General features: G+C 43.2%; 1 protein-coding gene across 1 annotated transcript in view; it reads right to left on the reverse strand.

Moving 5' to 3' along the window:
• The window catches only part of ERC1 (ELKS/RAB6-interacting/CAST family member 1), a 503,932-nt gene that overhangs the window by 341,798 nt on the left and 139,226 nt on the right, over positions 1-22,908 (reverse strand). Inside the window, 1 exon segment of the mRNA XM_030214918.1 lies at positions 6,808-6,882. Coding sequence (XP_030070778.1) covers positions 6,808-6,882 — 75 coding nt within the window.

A 22,908-nucleotide genomic window follows, 5' to 3' on the forward strand; every position in this document is an offset into this window, starting at 1 on the left:
CGACGAGCTTCTCCAAGCCCTGTGTCTTTTGCTATCATTAGTGCTACTGAGGTTCTCTTTTTGTCTGTCTTACAAACTAGCAACTGAAGTCATGATCAGTGGCGAACGCAATGACCAGCAAAAAGTTGAAACCTGATCTTAAAACTTATGCATATCGGACGCCAGCCTCCTTGGAGGGTGGATCAGCTAAAATGGCAGCAGCGACCATGGAACCTTCCTCGCCATCGCATGGGGAATCGGTGAAGGAGGTGGCTGCCATCAGACTGAGCTTACCTGGGAAAGACTCAATTAGCCAGAAAGACTTGATGGATTGGATGTCAGAACTTAAATCCGCACTAGCGTTGCTTAAACAAAAGCTCCACACAGCTAGCTTGCATACTAAAATAGATGAGATAGGTCACAAACTTAATGATTTCACGAGAAAGTGATTCAACATGACCAAGATGTGTTGGACTTACAGAAACGAGTGGACTCGCTGGATTCCCGGTACAGTGATCTGCTTGCAAAAATTGACAACACTGAAAATTGGGTGTGTCGCAATAATTTGTGCAAAACGTGGAGTTCCTGAGGCACAATGAGAATTGGATATGGCAGCTCTCATGCAGCAGATGTGTCACTGTTTTTGATAGAGGCAGATGGGTCAGCAGAGCTCCCTTCCATCGACTTTGAGTGGGTGCATCGGGCGCTTGGGCCAAAGTCCCCTGAACAACACCAAGATATTGTGGCTATTGTAGGAGGGGATGTATACCTAGAATTTATGTACAGCTATTGAGTCAGTTCCCTATCACTGCCAAGTATAAGGCACATTCCAGAAGAGCGATTTCCTCTTCCTGGGCTGAAACTGGAGCACTCTCGTGTCGGGTCTTTTTGTCAAGGCTCATTCATTAAAGAACTGTGTTCCATTTTTAAAGGCCTGTGGTGCTTTTTTTTTGTTTGGACTTTAGTTTGTACTTTGTTCCCTCTCTTTTGTTACCTCCAAGCTCTTGGATGGAGTCATGCAAAGGAAAGGCTCGAGCAGGCTTCTTAGTACTTGCCATCCTCGGATTACTGGAGGAGGTCTCAGTACTCCCCGGGTCTTCTATAGAGAGGACCTGCAAGGTATCAGTAATAAGCGCTGGCAGCTCATCGCGGTGGAAAATCCTCACCGCGGATCATCTGGATCTGGTGGCAATCCTGCACCTTCTTCTGGCTCTCCACGAAGGCCTGCCACACCCCTCAGAGTCCTCACATCCCGACCGTGGGGGGGGGGGGGGGGTGCGCCACTCTCTGAAGGGGAATCCACCCTTCTGCGCGTGTCTTGCGGCCATCTGTCAGGGGAAAGCGCGCCTGACGGTATCCAAGGCCAGACTCCACTGGAGGGGATACAGAAAGCAGGGCCGCAGAGGACCCCTGCGGAAGAGCTTTTCTTAACATGCATGCATTATGCAGCAATAAAACAAATTCAGGGGAAAATGGCTCACCCTGGCCTCCCGGTTCCAGTCCGGGGGAAACAGCTCTTTTACTAGCCTCTACACAAGGCGCCCCTCCAGGCTCAAACCCCTCCGCCTCAGCAGGGGTCGAGCCATGCTTTCCAAAATGGCGCCCGCTGCCAGCTCCACGGAGTGGGAAGGAACATCGCTCGCCATGCTTGGGCCGGTTCTACCGTATGAAAAGCACGCCTTACAGAGCCCCGCTGCAGATTTGCGCTTGCCACAAACGGAACAGCACTTTTACTTTCTCAGCAGCCATCGCCGAAAGCAGCAGAAATTCAAAATGGCGGATTTGCGCCAAAATCATCCCGAACGCGGGCCCTCCCCGGAGGAGCTAGAAAATGCTCTTACCTCACCAGACCGAGTCTCCGAGCTCCGGTCACACTGCACAATCAGAAGAAAACCTCTATTCTGGGATCGCAGCGCCAAAGCACGACGCAACTTTTTTTTTTTTTTTTTTTAACGCTGTGAGGAAAGTTTAAGGCAACAGCGAAAGAGGCAAATTTCCAACTCTGGAGGATCAGTAGCGTGGGAAAGGCAGGGAAAGGGCGAACCTATGTGCCTGCATCAACAGCATGGGCAAAGACAGGGACAGGGCATGCCTATTTGTCTACTTCCACATCGGGGGACGGGTAAGGCAGGGAAAGGGCTAACCTATTTGCCTTTAAAGTGGGCACCATCAGCCACAACACCCCTGCTACAACTGGCAAAAGCACAGGAGCCACCCCAGGCAGATTTTCTGAAGAAGCTTGAACAAGCTGCAACCACCCTGCTGGAGAGATAGAGAATACTGAAGAGGCAGATGGAGCTAGCTGGCCATGAGGCACTATGGTTTTTCAATGCTCTCTATCTCCCCCTGCTGGTTGATGGACACAACCCACTCGTAATGGATTCATCTGCTTGATGACAAGGAAGCATTATTATTTAGTGAATTTCTCACCACTGAGGGTGATTTATTTTTTTAGTTAATTTGTTGTTTCAAAATGATTGACCTTACTGTATTTTCGTTATAGCTCTCTTCTTGCAATTTGCTTTAAGAGTTTGATGTAAGCCACATTGAACCAAACTTATTTGGGATAAAGCGGGGTACTTACTAACTAACTAACTAAATAAATAAATAAATTAGTATTTAAAGGTGACTTTAGGTCTACAAAAGGCTCAGGATGATAGACCTGTGGGTGGGGGGAGGGGGAAGGTGGGGAGGGACTGTTCAAGGGTCAGTTTATTTGATTCCTAATCTGTTGGCTGCACACTTAAGAGTTACGGTGCATCTGAAGATTGTTTGTGGATTATGGTCTTTTTTTATTCTTTGTTTGTATATTTCAAATACAAAAAAAAAAATTATATACCACCCTTACAACTTGGTATCTGTTCAGCACAGTTTTAGAGTTCTCACTCTTGATCCTGGGTGATTAAGCCTAGACTACATTTCTTCATATAAAAGAAAAATAATTACTATGAATCCACTTGGAATTCCACCTTCATTTTCTTGGCCCCTAGCCTCTGGAACAGCCTACCCGCAAATATTAAATCTGAATTTTCTCTACCCATATTCAAGGCTAAACTGAAATCTTTTTCCAAACGACCTTTGATTTTGTTTCTAGTTAGGTGTTGGCTTTGAAGATGCTCTGAGACACTATACCCTACCTTTTATCTGCCATTTCCTATTCCCCTTCCTTCCTCCCATTTTCTATGTTTCCTTAGTATGCATATTTGTTTCTTTCCTATTTTAATGAAGCTCTGTTTCTGCGATTTTATTCTCCAATTTTATAATGTATCGTTCACTGCTCTGACCTTCTTTTAGATACAGCGGTATATCAAATCCTCAATAAACAAACATACTAGCCTGGTGTTATTTCAAGCACCATAGAAAAGTTACAGTACAACGGAGGAGGAAATGAGAGTAGAATAATCTGCACAGAGAGACAGTTATACCTCTAAAACCCTTTATGGGCATTTTTTCCTTCTGTGGGCTAATATTTACTACTACTACTACTAATCATTTCTATAGCGCTACTAGATGTACGCAGCACTGTACACATTAGGTACTTTCTCTGTCCCTAGAGGGCTCACAATCTAAGTTTCTGTACCTGGGGCAAAGGAGGATTAAGTGACTTGCCCATGGTCACAAGGAACTGCAGTGGGAATTGAACCCAGGTTATCAGGATTAAAGCCCGCTGCACTAACCATTAGGCCACTCCTCCCCTAAGTATTTAGTTTTATTTATCTTTCAGGATACAGAAACAGAATACATAGGCAGTGAAGGATAACTCAGACTACCAAGTCTGCTCATCTGTCCCTATTGTGAGGCCAGAAAGATTCTACTGCCTTTTGTCTTCTCCCTTTCGCTCTGTCACAGTCATTTTTCCCCTAGTTCTTTAACAGGCCCTCTTAAATTTATGCACTGACTGCAACATACATTTATAAAATACTAAATAGCATTGAGCCTAAACAGTATTCTAAAATCTCATATTCGACTTGCATGCTGCATAATTGTTAGGTGGCAGAGCATAACTGGTCCATAGGTGGGGCTGGCACTTATGGGAGCAACTTACAGTATACTGTTATTTGTGCATGTAAATTTCACATTTAGGTGCAAGCATTTATGCATAAATGTTCGCACCTACATTTAGGCACAAAGATGCAGGTTTATGCAAGCATTCTATAAGGACAGTAATAGCAGCACCCTGTTATAGAATGTTTCCTTTACGACTGTCCCAGACATGCTCAATTTTTATCGTTGATTTTGCTTCTATCACTTCTACTAAACCTCTATTCCAAATGCCTATCAAAATGTATTTTCTTACATTCCTTTGAACTTTCCTCACTTCATCTTCATATGATGACCTTGGTTTAAGCCTCTCATTCTATGAAGAAGCCTGCTAGATATATGAATGGTTTCATGTCTTCCCTTTCCCCATTCTCTAATGTGGATGGGTTATAATGGATATTGTGCCTACCAAGGAAGTTGACCAAGGAATATCAGGAAATAGGTTTTTCACAGAAAGGGTAACAGAAAAGTCTTCCAAAAGAAATGGAGACAAACATTGTAACAAAATCAAAAAGTAAAGCAATAAACCTCAATAACAACAAGATGGTAACATAATACTGTGCTAACCTGCACAGAACAGCACTTCATTCCAAAAGAGCAACAAAAGATTACACTGCGATTTTAAACAGGTATGGAAGAGAAGTGGGAGAGAAACAACCTAGAAAGAGAAGCTAATGTAAGTCTGAAAGCCTTTCTGGGCAGACTGGATGGACAATCTCAGTCTTTTTGTGCCATTATTCATTTCCTCCTCCAGGTCTTAGCCACTTAGTCAAGACACAGCGAGACAGGGATGCATGCAAAATACAAGTAATGCAACAACAACAACAAAAAGCAAAGCCTGGTTGCCTGAATGAAGCAGCCTCATGAAAATTGCTTCTGCTTTTAAGATAGTAAAGACAGCATGTCTGAATATGCAGGATCTTTTGTATACTGACAGTCTTAATTGATCAGAGCTGTTGGATGGGCATTTGACATTACTACTTCAATTCTCATATACGAGCAGAAATACATTTATACTTTATAGTGTTATCATTTGTAATGCAGTAAAAATAAAACATGTCTATACTATAGTTTTCTTGTTCTTTTCCCTAGGCAGAATATTCTTGACCTAGAGCAGAATCTTCTTGACTAGTCATGAAGATCATGGTTTATATTTATCAGATTCAAAAATCAAACCCACCCTGGGCTAGACAACCAATAAGGTAGGATCTCACAGCTCTTAAAGAGAGGTATGCAGAGCCAATACAAGCCACTTCCGGTTTCTGTCTGATGATCCCTGATCCTTCTCTTGTACTTTTGTAGTTTGTTTTCCTTCCTGTTAATGCTGGAAGTGTGAGCTCCTAGACCACAGTAGAAAATCAAACTGTTCCTGATGAGTCACTACAAAACAGGACCATTCACAGGAACACTCTCAGGAGTAAGTGTAGTAGCATCTCAGGGTCACTTTCAGGATCACTCTAGGAACAAGCACGGTAGTCTCTCAGGAGCACCCTTCACTGTAACATGTACTATGGTATCTCAGGAACACTCTTAGGTAAAAGCGCTGAAACATCTGAGGAACTTCACTCTCTGGAACAGGCGCTGTGGCATCTCAGGAACACACTCTCTGGAGCAAGCGCTGCTACCCCAAATGACAGTTTAAGAGAGGATTCCAGCTTCCGATCCTGGACATCTTCCAATGAGCAGAAATGAGTACCTTCATAGCCACATGAATATGAAATGCTTTAGAGTGGTCTCTTAGTGCCTAATATTATAGGATGATATGTAGCCTCTGTACTGAGAGCCTCAGGGGAAAAAATGCTCAGCACCTCCAGAGCTGTTGTAATCAGAGCAGGAAGCTCTTCTTTACAGATGAGCTATGCCACAGTAGGGTCATCCCTCTCGGGAGCGCCATGAAGCCCCAGAAGGCGGACACTCGGACCCATGTTCTTAGCCACTCTGCACCTCCAAATGGAATCAGGCTGCTGCTCCGAACCTGAGCTACAGGGAGCTGAGAGGACTGGGGACATTTTAACAGAAATTCCTGCTGCATTAATAAAACAAGCTCCAGAGAAAACAGTATTCAAAGAATCTGAAGCGTGCTCAGGGAGAGTTACCACAGAGTCTGCCAAAACCTCCGCCCATGGTCCCTCTGATGATCCTCCCCCCCAACCAATTTGGCTGTGATTGCTGAGGGGGGGAATGTCAAGCCTTAATTTTTCAATCAGAACGTTCCATGTCACGGTAGTATCAAATGAAGGGTAAGAGTAAATTAACCACCTCTGTTAATGAGTATTCTTTTAAAAATCAGTCCTTGTTATATTTGCAAGATCCCTCAGAGAGTTTTTGGAAAAGTGGTTTGGTAGATACTTGACACACACAAGCACTCTCACAAAGTACATAAGAAGTATACAATGCTTCTGAAACTTATTGCCTGTCACATGCCCTTGTCTAATTAATACAAATTCAGAAGCTCATGTGATGTTTATGAACACAAGATGCTGTACTTACACCAAATGTTAAAGCACAATGAAAACCAATTAGTTTCAAATCTTTCAACACTGTTCTCATTTGAATGCTGGCTAAACTGAAATTATTAGACACGTACCCATATGTCCAATAATCAAGTTAGCTGCAATCTCTGTATGAATAAAAACTTGACAGATCTGATATCACTGAAAGCTCACTTTTTTACATGCTCTAAAGCCCAGAACACCTTTCATATCATCTGAGGAATAATATTTTATTCTGGTTTATGGGCAGAACTGACTCAGTACTCAGACATGTAGATGATAACAAGCCTCTTACCTTCATCTCAATCACTGTTTGAAGCGCTTTAGTCTTGGCTGAGTCTGGAGCATTTTCAAACCTGCGATGCATCTCCTATATCAAGAAAAACAAGGTGCGTGAGCAAAGATAAAACATGCTGAGAACTGGGATCATATCAACTGCAGGTGAAGGGGAAAAAAAAAAAAAAAAAAAAAAAGAGTATTTAAGTTCTCCTAATGCTCAAACTTAACCAATATGATAGGCTATTTATAGAAAAACACATCCTTTCTTATGTCATCTTCCATGATTTTTGGTGTTCTGCTTTTGATATAATGGTTTCATCTCCTTTCAAATGAACATATAAACGCCAGAAGGAAATCATCATCATGCTCCTGTAGTTATGTTACCAAAATATCCGACCTACTCAAAAACAAGACAGATCAACCTCATACACACTTCCAATTCTCCAGCTGGCTTTAGGATCCTGGAACAGCAGATTCTGATACTTTTTGTTGACAAGAAGTTTTGCTAATTCACAGGCTTGAGAGTGTCATCAGAAAGTAGCAATACACATATGAGGTCGTCAAACCAAAGGATAAAACACAACTGCCAACATTCAGTGTTAAGCACATTTTATAACATCTGCTGCAACAGTCCCTTCTACAGTTTCTACCCCAGAGTAGCAACCACCTGGATACCTACAATGAAAACATGTCTGCCCAATGGGAATACATTCGTGGTTGCAAGAAATCCACTGGATCTCCAGCTACTCACAACAGCTAGAATACAGAAAACTAATGGGAAGGGCAAACAGTATAATTCCACATTTCATAGTGATATACACCAGACATGGTGACTCTGCATTGTTCCATGATGGAAAGCCAGACACTATAAAAATATATAACATTCCATATAGAGCAATGTTACTTATAGAACTGGCATTTCAGGTATATAACAATGCCAAAAAAATGTGTACTATACAAAATAGTCAATGACGATAATTCATATGAATATTTTTTCATCTTTTTTTTTGTATGGTGAGGATCATCATATAAAGGGTAGTAAGTCATGCCCAATAAACACAGCAATTTCACTTGGTGCTGAACACAGAACTTTGCCCTGGAGTAATCGGGGAAAATGCAAGTGTGCTTTGTCTGAAATAAAGGTTTCTAAGAAAGGAATTTCTGTGATGTTTTGAAATTTTTCAACAGCACACAGCTATGTCCTGATGCAGCTTTAGCTCAAAATGTGACTGCATTAGTTTTGTGGAACTGTATGTACTGTACCCTATTTTCAAGGAACAGTGATTGCCAGATAAGTCCTATTTATATATAGTTCTTTGAAAAGATCTTTTGCACAAAATAATAATGGTGGATAAATGACTAAGGTAAAATTAGTCCTTACCTGATAATTTTCTTTCCATTAGTCCCAACAGATCAATCCAGAGACAAGTGGGTTATGTCCCTCTACCAGCAGGTGGAGATAGAGAGAACACCAAAGCTCTGCCATAAAGGATACTGTGCAGCAGCCTCACTTTCAGTATGCTCGATACCAAAGCAGTAAGGAGACCATATGTCCATGAAGTACACTCCTGCCTCTGTGACAACTGGGGAGAGAGGCAGGCTATGCAGACATGGAACAAAGTTGAAAACCAGAGTGAAAAACAGGCTAGCCCCTGGGAAGAAGCATGGCTCACCAGCAGTGCCTGTTCACAGCTCAACCTCCATGGAGAAGACCAATGCCCAACAAACCGAGAGAGAGAAAGCACAGGTGACAACCAGCGATGGCCTCTAGCTCAGCTACTAGCGGGGAAACTGGGCTTGGCCACCAGGGTGGGAGTAATACTCCAGAGCAAACCCCCGAGCCAGAAAAGGAATCAGGACTTAAAATCAGAAACAGCACCAGTCTCGTTCTCCAAAAGCCAGGCCCACTTGGCAGAGCCAGAGCCCGGCCTGTCAGGCAAGGATGGAGGCAGACTAGACCACGAGATACAGGGTAAAACCCCACACCCCGAGGTGCGGTCAGGCTCAGCTCCTGGAAATGGAGCAAAGTGCTACCTGCTGAACGGTTTTCAACTCTATAAGGAGCTATGGTGAAAGGCCAGGCTCTAGAAACTGAGAAAGATGCGGAAACCAGAGGCCGACCTCTGAACGATTTCTGGAGACGAATCACGGCCCAACCCCAGCAGATGGAGCCAGTGCTTACCTTGGTGACAGAGAAACTCGACATCTAGAGAAGAACAAGGTTCAGCGTTGGAGCAAGCCATCAACTGAAGCCAGGATAAGCCCCGGCGGCAACAGACAGGCAAACTTGGTATCCAGGAGCGGTCCATACACCCAACCTCCAGAGATAGAAACCATACCCCTAAGCAGAGGTGAAGCCCCTCATTCCCAAGATCATACACCGCCTGGAGAGCCAGCATCTTGACTGCCAGAGACTAAGCAGGGCTCTGCAACCAGAAACTGCGCAAGACCCGTAAAAAAAGGAGCAAAGTGTGAAGGTTTGAGGGAGCCAGGTGCCATCAGCTCAAAAGGAGCAAAGCACGACCCCCAAAAACGGGGACACAGCCTCCTGATAGCAAAACAGGCATGACATATCCGGATGGAGCCGGGTTCAACGCCCAGAGACTGAGCAATGGCTCGATGCCTGGAGATGGAGCAGCAAAACTCAATGCTCATGGACCTAGCAAGGGACCTCCAGAGAGGGTGCAAGGTGGCATAACGACGCCAGGAGCTGGCCAATTGACACCATCCCATGGGGCCACCCGAAACCTTCAGTACAAAAAAATCCTGTGACAATTTGCTAGTAGTAAGAGAAAAAAAATATGCTTCATTGGAAACAGAGCTGAGTCCACAGTATCTAAAAATAAGGATAAACCATCCCCGCATCTGAGACCATCGGGAGCAATAATAATAACTACTACTACTACTACTATTTAGCATTTCTATAGCGCTACAAGGCGTACGCAGCGCTGTACAAACATAGAAGAAAGACAGTCCCTGCTCAAAGAGCTTACAATCTAATAAAAGCAGAAGAAAGACCCTTGATTTGCCAACATCAGTTTTGCCCATAACTGCCTAGCTTTCTGAACAAAACTGAGAAATCTGAAGTGGAGGCATTTTTTGTTGACTATGTATGTATGGATATTATTCATGCAAGTTCCTGAACACACACATGGGTTCTAGTGAGGTGCTAATTGTAAATCAACTAGGTACAAAGCAGATACTGGTCAAAAGTGTCATTTTAAACAATTTCTGCTGAAATGATTGCATTTGTAGAAGTAGTAGAAAAATTTCACACATAATTTGTCATCAAAAACCTGCTCTTCGTTATTTTGCTATGGATCCACATTTCATCCTGTGTTGTACTAGCTGAAAAAAAAAAATAAAAACAAGAACCCCACCCCCCAAGATTATGCTGCTCCAACAATAAAACACAATAAGAAGCATAAATAATAGCAGGAGAGAGTTTTCTTCCTCGGAGCCATTTGAAAAAGCTGAAAATCCTCCAACCAAAGAGTAAGGGTAAGATTCTGCCAAGAGAGAGCAGCTTTTAAACTAGACACTGGGGGAAGGCCGACATTCGCTCAAAAGCACATGGTTCGGAACAAAGTACCTTTTAACACCAAAACAGGGAACATAGAGTATCCTGATAGTGAGGTTGCAAGAGACCATAGTAGATCAGGTGTCCTTAAATAAAAATAAAAATCAGACAAAATACTGTCATGTACTGAGCATGATGTAAATAGGAACAACAAACATAGTTTGAAATGTCTACATGTGAATGCCAGAAGCCTAAGAAATAAGAAGGGAGAATTAGAATATATTGCACTAAATGAAAAATTAGATATAATAGGCATCTCTGAGACGTGGTGGAAGGAGGATTACCAGTGGGACACTGTCATACCAAGGTACAAACTATATTGCAGTGATAGGGTGGATCAAATTGGTGGAGGTAGTATTGTATGATAAGTAGGGCCTTGAACCAAATAGATTGAAAATTCTGCAGGAAACAAAACACATCTTGGAATCCCTATGGATTGAAATTCCATGTGTTAAGGGGAAAAGGATAGTGATAGGAGTGTACTACCCGTCTGCCTGGCCAGGATGAACAGATGGATGTAGAAATGTTTATCGGAACTTAGGGAGGCTAACAAACTGGGCAACACGATAATAATGGGCAATTACCCCAATACTGACTGGGTAAATGTAACATCAGGGCATGCTAAGGACGTAAAATTCCTTGACGAAATCAAGGACTGCTTTATGGAGCAGCTGGTACAGGAGCCGACAAGCGAAGGAAAAATTTTCAATCTATTGATTCAAGGCCTTCCTTAACATACAATGCTACCCCCTCCACCAATTCGATCCACCCTATCTCCACGATATAATTTGTACCCCGGTATGACAGTGTCCCACTGGTTATCCTCTTTCCACCACATCTCAGAGATTCCTATTATATCTAATTTTTCATTTAGTGCAATATATTCTAACTCTCCCATCTTATTTCTTAGGCTTCTGGCATTTGCATATAGACTTTTCATACTATGTTTGTTGTTCTTATTTACATCATGCTTAGTACTTGACTGTATTAAACTGCTATCTTTTGTCTGATTTTTATTTTTATTTAAGGACACCTGATCTACTACGGTCTCTTTTGCAACCTCACTATTGGGATACCCTATCTTCCCTGTTTTGGTGATATCTTTAAAAGATACCTTATTCTGAACCATGCGCTTTTGAGCGACTGTCGGCCTTCCCCCAGTCTCTAGTTTAAAAGTTGCTCTATCTCCTTTTTTTATTATTATTTATTTATAAGCATTAACAATAATTACAAGAAATCTCTTGCCATGTAAAATGGAACGGAATTAAACATCATTACCATCAAGTCAAAATATAAGTAAATACATTTCTATCTCATCCATTTCAAGTCCACAATTTGGAAAGAAAACAAGGTACAATTTCATGAAATAATTTTTTCACTAAATTCAGCTAGGAAATAGAAGAGACGCATAATAAGCCTGACTTTCCTATTACGGAGTTGGTGTAGATAGGGCTACTAGTTGTTGCTTAGGACTGACAACCAGCTTGGAATCTAGAAAAGCACTCAATTGAGTTGAATCATAGAAGATATATTTAACTGAGTTAATTTTTAACATACATTTACATGGAAAAGTTTAACCAGAATAATCCTCCCAACTGTAGGACCCTAGGACGGAGTTTTAGAAATGCTTGACGTCTCTTTTGTGTTGTTCTAGCAATGTCAGGAAATATTCTAATTTTATTGTTCATAAAAAGTTCATCTCTATGATGAAAAAATTGTATGAGTACTCAGTCCCGGTCAGGTTCCAAGACAAAAGAGTATTAATGTAGCTGGTGTCCCCTTCTCCTCTTCTTGAATTATTTGTGTTAATTCAATATGTCAAATGAAACTTCTGCTCCTTGTTCATTTTGATCCACTCTTTCTTTTTGTTCCTCTTTTTTATATGGTGGTAAATAATAAATTTTTGATACAGGTGGATATGCTTGTTCAGGAATTTTTAAAATTTCTGACAAAATGTGTATATGGACATATATGTATGCCGTTGATGTCAGCAATGATTTCAGTTAATAAAAAAAGAGTTAAACATAACATTTCTGACAAATATTTCTTAAACATTATTAATAGAGCCACCGATGAAGTTTTAGGAAAATTAATCAACTTAAGTGTCTTGGCTCTTAGTTGGTTTTCCAAATTTCAACCTTTGATGTAGTAGAAACATTTTCTTTTATCAAATTATATTGAGTCTGCTGACATGACTTTATATTTTCAGTATTTGCTCATCCTTATTTCTAAATTTGTAATCTTTTCCACAGGCGATTTAGCAGCTTGGGACACCAAAAGCACTTTCTGAGAAAAAGAATTTTCTAGCCCCACTAGGACCTCCCATATAGAGTCAAGAGTTATTACTGCAGACTTAAGAGGCAAAAATGACTTACTAGTCACTATTAATTCAGATAAATCCCCTTCAGGTATTTGTTCCACTTGAATTGCAGTTGAATCTTCCAAAACGCTGGCTCTCTCCCTTGTCTTATCTCCGACGACGATATTCGGCGGTCTTAGGCTGGCAACGGACCCCTCTGCAGGAAGCACTCCTGGGTCAGTAACGCTGGGTGTCTCCTGCCCCTGCTGCCGACCCCCATGCTGGCATCGTCGGAGGCCTTCGTTCTTCGGGGCTAAGAGTAGTCTCTGCCTCTAGCTGGGGAAGCGAGAAACCTCCTATCACCCCTTCCAGCAATGAGGAGCTTGACCCCGAACTTCCTCCAGGCTTAGTAAAGAGGTCCATCAGACCCAAAGATCTCGCAGCTGTGGAGGGAATCACTCGCTGCTTACCCCTCTGTTTCAGCATTGATTCAGTTATTTAATATTGAGTTTAAGGAAAAACGGGTTAGAGGGCCGCTTTATAGCGTTCTCTTCAAGATACCATCTTGTCTCCCTCACTGCTCTATCTCCTTTTTAAACGCCAATGCCAGCAGCCTGGTCCCACCCTGGTTAAGGTGGAGCCCATCCTTTCGGAATAGGCTCCCCCTTCCCCAGAATGTTGCCCAGTTGCTAGCAAATCAAAAACCCTCCTCCCTGCACCATTGTTTCATCCACGCATTGAGACAATGGAGCTCTGCCTGTCTCTTGGGCCCTGCGCGTGGAACAGGTAGAACTTCAGAAAATGCTACCCTAGAGGTTCTGGATTTGAGCTTTCTACCTAAGATCCTAAATTTGTCTTCCAGAACCTCTCTCCCACATTTTCCTATGTCATTGGTACCTACATGTACCAAGACAGCTGGGTCCTCCCCAGCAGTATCTAAAATCCTGTCTAGGTGACGCGTGAGGTCCGCCACCTTCGCACCAGGCAGGCAAGTCACCAGGTGATCTCACATCCACCAGCCACCCAGCTATCTACATGCTTAATAATCGAATCACCCACTTCAAAAGCTGTCCTAACCCTTCCCACCTAAGCAGTAGCTCCTGGAGACACATCCTTGGTGCCCAAGGATATTGCATTCCCTGGTGTGCTGGTCCTTTTTACAGGATTACTTCCAGCCTCACCAGCGTGATGTTGTCCATTTAGGAGGCATCCCTTCTCCAAGGCAGCACAGGGGCTGCCAGATTGGACGTGGGACTTTGTCCCTGTAGGCCTCCTCTATGTACCTCTCTGTCTCCCTCAGTTCCTCCAAGTCTGCTACTCTAGCCTCAAGAGGAACGGAGCTCTTTGCATCAAGCACACACATGACATCTCACAAATGGGAGATAATCATACATGTGACACAATGCAAAAGATTGGATAGCACTCTTCTCGCTGCTGGACTACTGTCTGTATCTTAATATTATAGAGTTGTTTAATTAAAACTTCTTAAGGAACTAGGGATATCAGATGAATATAATGATCTTTTGACTGTTGTAATTTGCAATTTATTTAGGGTTTGCTTCTTGGAAACTAATTAAATGTAATTCAGACTAATGAAAATTGAAAATTCCCCTCGTCTTAATTAGAATAATTGACTATAAATGAAGAGTTGAGCTAGGGGTTGGTGGGAATGAAGACTGAACTGGGCCCTTCTGTGCTTTCTAGAGACTATCTGTTATGCTGTGGCAGAAACTTCAAGATTTAAACCTATGGAGACTAGCTATTAAAGTTTGCTCTTTTTTATTTTATTTTAAAATTCTGTGTTTATCAATATCTCACAATTCCTCTTTTAAACCCTTATCTTAAGCTGTGGCACAAACTTCAAGCTTTAAAACTATGGGAAAAGGCTATCCAACTCAATGCAAACCTACCATTAACAAAAAAAGGTGTCTCATATTAACTTTCACAGAGCAAGCAATGCCAGCCATGGACAGGATGCCTACAGAGAAAAGAGGAGATAAAGAAGCTAATGAAAGTTCCAACAGCCTCTCATCCAAACGTTACAAAGTGTAGAGAGAAGGAGGAGAACACAAATAACCCCTAACAATAAAGCACTTTCAATGACTTCTGGAATTAACCAACATGCTGATGTTCATAACAGGGGAATCTGGCAGCAGAGAGTGACACAGTGACAAAAATTCATCCCCATTCCCTCCAGCAACCAAAATTCTTTTCCCGTCCCCAGTCCATCCCGCATCAAGCAGACTTTCTAACTCCATCCTCTCACTGTTCCCAATTCTCAGTCCCCGACTCCTCAACATCCCCAGTGTCTTAATTTTCTTCCCTGTGTTTCCATGGTCAAAGAAGATTTTAATAGAATGTTATGGGACTAACAGGCACTGTAAATAAACAACTTCGGTCTATAGTCTAAAAGACAAATAAAGCAAAGTTATTTACCAGTAGCAGTATTCTCTGAGGACAGCAGGGCTTATATTCTCACACTGGGTACGCGGTGCCGCGGTGCCCACTCTGGGCTTTATAACAAGCCACGAGAGCTTTTGTGGAGTGCAAGACATGCTCCTCTGTGCATGCACTGGTACCATCCCACCTGCTGCTCATGCGAGGCTACCGCAGTTAAATACTACAGCAGAAAAAAAATTAAAATAGGGGACAACTCCTAGGGGAGGTGGGAGGGTTTGTGAGAATATAAACCTGCTGCCCTCAGAAAATACCTGCTACAGGTAAGTAACTTTGCTTTCTCTGAGGACAAACAGGGCATTAATTCTCACAAGTGGGATATCCCTAGCATCTAAGCTCACAGAAAACAACAAACACTGGTCAATTGGACCTCCCAACAGCAAGGACATAACTCAGATCAACCTGAAATTATATACAAATTGAGCGGAGAGTGCAGCCTGGAACAGAATAAAACGGGCCTAGGGGAGTGGATTTGGATTCTAGACCCCAATCAGATAGTCTGCCCAAACCAACTACCGCGTTGGGTATCCTACTGAAGGCAGCAATATGATGTGAATGTCTGGACTGAAGACCATGTTGCAGCCTTGCCAAATTTCTTCAACGGCGTCTGGAACGCAAGTGAGCTACCAATGCAGCCATGGCTCTGACCATTATGAGGCTTGCTATGACACTCCAGCGTCAGCTCAGCCTGGGCATAAATGAAAGAAATGCAGTCTGTCAGCCAATTAGAAGATTGTGTGTTTCTCAATGATACCTCATCCTGTTGGGATCATCAGAAACAAAAGTTGGGCGGACTGTGTGTGGGGCCTTGTCTGCTCCACATAGTAGGCAATGCACACTTGGTGTGCAAGGTGCTCTCGCCAGGATGGGTATGAGGTCAGGGGAAGAATGTTGGCAGGACAATTGACTGGTTCAGATGGAAGACACAAACTTAGCAGGAACTTAGTGTGGAGGACTACTTTGTTGTGATAAAACTTAATATAAGGTGCATCCACTACTAACACCTGAAGCTCACCGACTGTATGAGCTGAAATATCAGTACCCAGAAAAATGACTTTCCAGGTCAAGTACTTCAGATGGCAGGAATTCAGTGGCTCAAAAGGTGCTCTCATTAGCTGGGTGAGAACGACATTGAGGTCCCATGACACAGGCGAAGGTTTAATAGGGGGCTTTGACAAAAGCAAACCTCTCATGAAGTGAACTAGAGGTTGTCCAGAGATGGCTTACCCTCTACTGCTCATAAGCACTACTTGCACTGAGGTGAAGCTTATGGAGTGGTCTTGAGACCAGACTCAGACAAATACCAAAGGTACTCAAGCAGGGGCGCTGTAGGACAGTAAACAGGTCTAGGACTTGCCCGTATCCAGACAGCAAACCTCTCTATTTGAAGAATAACACCTCTTAGGTAATCTTTCCTGGAAGCCAGCAAGACTTGGTAGACACCTTTTGACAGACCAAGTGAAGCAAATCTAGGCTCTCAAAATCCAGCTGAGGGTCCAGAGACTGAAGGTTGGGATGTAGAAGAGATCCCTCGTTCTGCATGATAAGAGTCGAAAGAGATCCAAGATGGCCGCTTGAACCGATCGTCTGTCCACACGCTGTTTTACCTTTTCCCGATGCCTAAACGAAGAGGGAAGGCGGCGGCAGCTGCTCCCCCGAACCGACCTCTCTCCTCGCAGACTGGCCCCATGGACTTGTTCGTGCGGACACCGACGGTGCCGACGGGATCAGTGGGTGGCAGATTGGCGGCGTCTGCGACGAATGGAGGGCTTCAGACGCCGCCCCTGCTGGAGGTTACCCTCAGCCCCGATCAACGGGCTCCTCCCCCGCAACCCCAGTGTGTTTCCTCTCCAGAGATGGCGTCGACTCCGAAACAGCCAGGAATTGGCATCTCGAAGCTAGCGGGAGCTGGAGAAAGCAACCTGGAGAGAGAAGGAATTGAGGGAGACAAAAGCCCTCAATTGAACTGGGAGAATACAACTTTTACTGCGGGAGGAACGAAGGAGAAGGCTATGGACTCAGAAGTGAAGAAGTTACAAACCGGAGGATTACAAATGCAAGGTACCTTATCCTTTTTAGAAGAGAGACCAGTAGAGATATCCCTGGAAAGTCTTTGGGTATTAATTACTAATTTGGGTAAAGCTATATGCCCTCAAATTCAAGGTCTTGAGTCCCGGGTAAGGAAAATTGAAGAGAAAGCTGAGGGTTTGGAATTGGAAAAAGAAGAAATGCTGGCTAAGATAAATACAGTGACTGAAAACTCAGAGAAATCATGAGATTTGCAAAACAATATTGTAAAAGATTTTCTAATGTGAGAAGAAAAATTGAAAACCTGGAAAATGCTCAAAGATCTAAAAATTGAGGTTCTTGAATTTCCCTAGGGTAGTTACTGCTACTCCTAGAGAAATGATAAATAGGTATTTGAAAGAAAATCTGGGTTTTACAGAGGACATTTTACCTCCAATGACTCAAGTATATTACTTACCTAATAAAAATTTTGAAGAACCTGAACAACAGATGGATCAGTCACTGGACGTTTCCGCAATTTTAGAAACACCAACAGCAGACTTAATAAGTTCCGCAACTTTATTAGTTACTTTGGCTTTAGCCATGGATAAAACTTTAATCATGAAAAAATTCTTTAAAAGTAGAGAGAAAGATTCCTAGGACTCAAGGTCCGTATTTCCGGATGTATGTAAAGATACCCAAAAGAGGCGTAAACAATTTCTTCTGTTAAAACCAGGGGTGCTCCACCTGGGAGCTACTTTTATGTTACGATTTCCTTGTAAATGCATAATTTGTCATCAATCGGTTAAATATGTTTTTTATGAATCTGTTCAATTATCTGAGTTCATAGCCGCCAGAAGTTCTATGAGGTCAAGCTCTTAAATGAAAGAAGATACCGTCATAGATCGGTTCTTATTTTTCCTTTTATTTAATTAGTGGTAATCCCTCTTAGTAGTAAATCTTGGATTAGATATTGTGGACTGGAGAGTACTTAGTCATAAAGTTAAATATTGGATTGAGATTTCTTTGTAAAAATTGACGAAGGTACCTTTTCTGTTTCAAATGTATTATTTGTTAAAAACTTTTTGAAACTAATAAATAATTAAATTATTAAAAAAAAAAAAAAAAGAGTCAGAAAACACTCCAAATTCCACGGTTCTTGTGCTCCACAAAAGCTCTTATGGCTAGTTAAAAAGCCCAGACAACACGGTGCTGCATTACCTACTTGTGAGAATTAACGCCCTGCTTGTCCTCGGAGAATATTTAACACTGATAATGAAACACTAATAGTAATAGCTCATTTTTTAATCCATAATCAAACAGTAAAATAGCCCCGCCTACTGAGGGTAGCCTAATGGTTAGTGCAGCGGACGATGATCCTGGGGAACTGGGTTCAACACCCACTGTAGCTCCTTGTGACTCTGGGCAAGTCACTTAAACCTCCATTGCCCCAGATACAAATAAGTACCTGTATATACTATTAAACCACTTTGAATGTAGTTGGAAAAAACCACAGAAAGCCGGTATATTATGTCCCAATTCCCCATTCCCCCACCACCTAATGTTGCCATTTTCAGAAACCATTAGGGGTATTTCTATAAATGCTACCCTGATAAGCCCTGTGGATAAAGGGCTGGCTGCCCAGCAGACAGTGGATGATTAACTGTTTCTTCATAGATGATAAATGGCTTGCTGGCCTGCTGGGCTGGCTGCCCGGCTCTGGTGATCCAGTAGCCTCTTCATGGCAGGAAAGAAGTCCACTCTTTCCTGCCCATTGTCGCTGTTCTGCCGAATATCGCTGCCGAGATGTCCATCTGAAGTCTCAGCAGCCATTTTGAAGAGGCAGCCCATATTGGGTAGAGCAGTGGGCTATTTTCCTGTCTCAAAGAGGCCACTAGATCTCCAGGATAAGTTAAGGTAGACTTTGGGGGTAGAGGGGGAGCGAGCGGCCAGATCTTTATCACCGTTACTGCAGAGATAAAAAACTATGGTCCCCACTCCCACAGCACCAGCACATAACGTCCTATCGTTACCGCAGTAGTACTGCATAATTTTTTTTAAATCTCCATTACGGTGTCACTCTCTATTTAACAGGACCCCCATGCCATCATCTTTTGCAAATGCTTTCTAACATCACTGGGATGCTTTGATAACTTAAGAGAGGCCTTCAGGGGGGTGGGGAAGGGAGGGGCTGAGCCCTAATAAAGACCCTTACAGGCCGATGCTCAGAACTCCCGCAGTAAGCCAACAGCACAGAAACCATACCGCTGGAACAGCACAGAAACGTAGCTCACCAATGCTCAAAGGAAATTATATGCACGCTGTAAAAGTGAAAGCAGGGGGGGGGGAACTTGGCGCATGTGCAGACGAGTTTTGCGGTAAACTCAGTACCTGGGTGCATGCACTAGGCAAACCCCCATGTGAAGCACACTTTCAACTGTTTTCTGTATCTTTAAATATAAAATGTTTCAATTTTTTTTTTCTTTTTTTAACTTGGAACTTGGAGTGGAGGAGTAGCCTAGTGGTTAGGGTGGTGGACTTTGGTCCTGAGGAACTGAGTTCGATTCCCACTTCAGGCACAGGCAGCTCCTTGTGACTCTGGGCAAATCACTGAACCCTCCATTGCCCCATGTAAGCCGCATTGAGCCTGCCATGAGTGGGAAACGCGGGTACAAATGTAACAAAATAAATATTTAAATGCAGGAAACAGGCGCCGATGTGTGCTTTCACTTTTGGGTTTGCTCTGACTCACACGGGCTTCCTTCTGCTTCCAAATTTTATAAAAAACAACAGATTTTAAAGAAAGAATCATGAGCTGGAGTTATTCTTGAGCATTGGGAGGGAATAAGAAATGACCTCATTAACGTCTGTTTGATTTTTTTGCTTGGCCAATTAGGGACCTACTGCTACAATAATTGAGACCGTTAAGTAAATACAGTTAACGATTTCTGTTGCTGTATCCTCTGTTATCTCTTACTGGTCCTTTGAAACAGTTTGTGGAGTTCCCTCTTCTATCTTCTTTTCTTGTGAATGCTCCAATTGTTTAAGTCTCAGCTTACCCTTCTTTAAAACAAATGTGCCATTAGCAGCTAACGAGGACCCTATGCAAATGTATTATAACCAGCTCATTACTATTATATGAGCATTCTGTATGATTCACAGCTCCAGAGTGCCTAGCTGTAATGAGCTAGATTTTTTATGGTAGCTCTGGAGCTGTTGGAGAGGAAAACATAGGCAGCTGCAAAGGCTGCCTGCTTGTGCTCCCTCCCATTGCTCCTCTCAGCCCCTCCCCGAACCAAAAATTCCTAGTTTTCAGTGGATCCCCATGCCCCCTAGAACCAATAAAGCACTCCTTTACCCCCGGACTTCTAGCTCCAAGTCCTGGTGGTCTAGTGGGATTTCTTAAACGCATCGCCGACTGGTTATCTGACCATAAATTAGTACTCAAAGGCAAAACTGTAGCTTGCTGGTTCACAGGAGGTGTTTATACCTCGTTTCTTCCACTTCAACTTTTCAGGTCTGCTTTCAACCAGTCTTGTAGATACCTCGGAGTCATCCTTCTGCAGCGCATGCCATGGGCTGGCTAGGTGTACCTAACCCATAGAATTCATCTAGAGGGTTTATTATCCGATATAATAATTCTCACCTCCAACATTCTATGCGTCTGCCTGCCTGTGTCCGTGGCCTTCTTCACAGTTGGTCTGCTAGGCTCCGAAGCCTTGGATGACGTCCCCGTTGCGATGGTGGCCACACCCCTGCGGGGCTGGCAGGGAGTGGGCAGGGCGCATGACATGGACGCGGATCACGTCATCGCCGGGGATGTCGATGGGAAACAGCAGGCGGCAGGCAGCAGCCAGGCCGCCGCAATCAGGAGCAGGAGCACCCCACTCCCTCAGCACATCAACTCCCCCCCCCCCCTCGGCGCATCACCTAAGCCCCCCCCCCTCAGCGCATCAAACCCCCTCGCCACCCACAGTTGCCTCTGGTACCTCTGTCCTGCACATCTCGCCCTTCTTCTGATGACATTTCCTGTTTACACAGGGGTTGGGACGTGCAGAGGAAAGACTCCAGGACTAGCTGCAGACAGCATGCGCCAATCGCTGTCACAGTAAGGATAAAGGTCAGAAGCGCCACAAGCATGAGATGAAGCGGAAGAAGGGGGAGGCAGGGGAAATCAGGACAGCTGCCAATTCGCAACAGGCTGCACATGAAAGGAGGGAGGGAGAGAGAACCACATCATGAGGGAATAAAAGAAAAACAATACAGGAGGGAGGGGAGGACCCTGGAACTGGGAGGGAGGGAGAGGGGGAAACAACCCAGGAACAGGGAGGGAGGGGGGGGAACCTGGAACTGGGAGGGAGGGAGGGGCCCCTGGCACACACAGACTCGCACCCAGTCTCACTCTCTCTCTCTGACACACACACACACTTGCACATTTACACTCTCTCTCTCTCTCTCTCTCTCAAACATACACACTCCGAGGAAAACTTTGCTAGTGCCCGTTTCATGTGTGTCAGAAACGGCCTTTTTTACTAGTTATTATTATTAAACTTTGGGGTTAGAGATGGGAGTTTTGCCTGTTGTATTCCTCCAAGCTTTTCTGGAGTGTTATAAGAGTCCAGGCACTTCAGATTTCACTATTTCATTACTGGATTGAGACTGGGAGATGACTCTCTCTGTTTCTGGTTTTCTGATTGACCTCCAGTATTTTTTCTGGTTTTCTGATTAACCTCCAGTATTTTTCCCTATTTTGTTTTCTGTTTTTGGGTCAATCCACTTTGTTTCACATTAATCCTTAGAGGGTGGAGGGGGATAAAATGTTATGTCTTTGATGATGGATTTTTTTACATTCTGTACCTTCTGTATGGTTTGCTATTTTCCTTTTTTGTACATTTTTGACCATCTTTCTTCTGTGTCATCCTCAATAAAAATGTTAGATCATAGATACCTCGGAGTCATTTTCGATTCACATTTATCATTCACTTCTCAGATTTCCAATGTATGCAAAACAGGTTTCTTTGTACTCCGCCAACTACGCACAGTCCATCACTACTTCACTTCTGAAATCTTTCACTCCTTACTTCTCACCTTGCTCTTTACAAAATTAGATTACAGCAACATTATTTACTTAGGTTCTACTGAAGTGGCCATTAAAAAACTGCAGTCCCTGCAACACACAGCCATTCAGCTATTATGTCATGCTCATTGTTCCGAGCATGTATCTATCCCCACTGCTAAAAAAGTATCACTGGTTACTGATTCACCAATGTATACTTTTCAAATTATTAGTCCTCAAATTTAAATACTACAGGATTGGCCATCCTACTACCTCGCTTCTCTCACTATTCCATACTCACCAGTCCTCCCTCCTCCGTTCACTTAAACACCATCTAGTCTTAACTGGCCCTAAACTTGCTCAGTTGGAATCTACTCGTCACACTGCCTGAGTGGAGAAGTAGCCTAGTGGTTAGTGCAGTGGAACTGAGTTCGATTCCCACTGCAGCTTCTTGTGACTCTGGGCAAGTCACTTAACCCTCCATTGCCCCTGGTACAAAATAAGTACCTGAATATATGTAAACCACTTTGAATGTGGTTGCAAAAACCTCAGAAATGCGGTATATCAAATCCCATTTCCCTTTCTTTTTCACTGCCCCTTTCCACATGAATTTCCTCCCGTTAGATATCCATGCAGAAACATCATTTAAAAATTTCACATCAACACTGAAGTCTCGGTTGTTTGCCAAGGCCTTCACCTCAAACTGAGCCGTTGCAAT

Source organism: Microcaecilia unicolor, chromosome 9 (genome assembly GCF_901765095.1).
Source record: "Microcaecilia unicolor chromosome 9, aMicUni1.1, whole genome shotgun sequence".
NCBI classification, from domain to species: domain Eukaryota; kingdom Metazoa; phylum Chordata; class Amphibia; order Gymnophiona; family Siphonopidae; genus Microcaecilia; species Microcaecilia unicolor.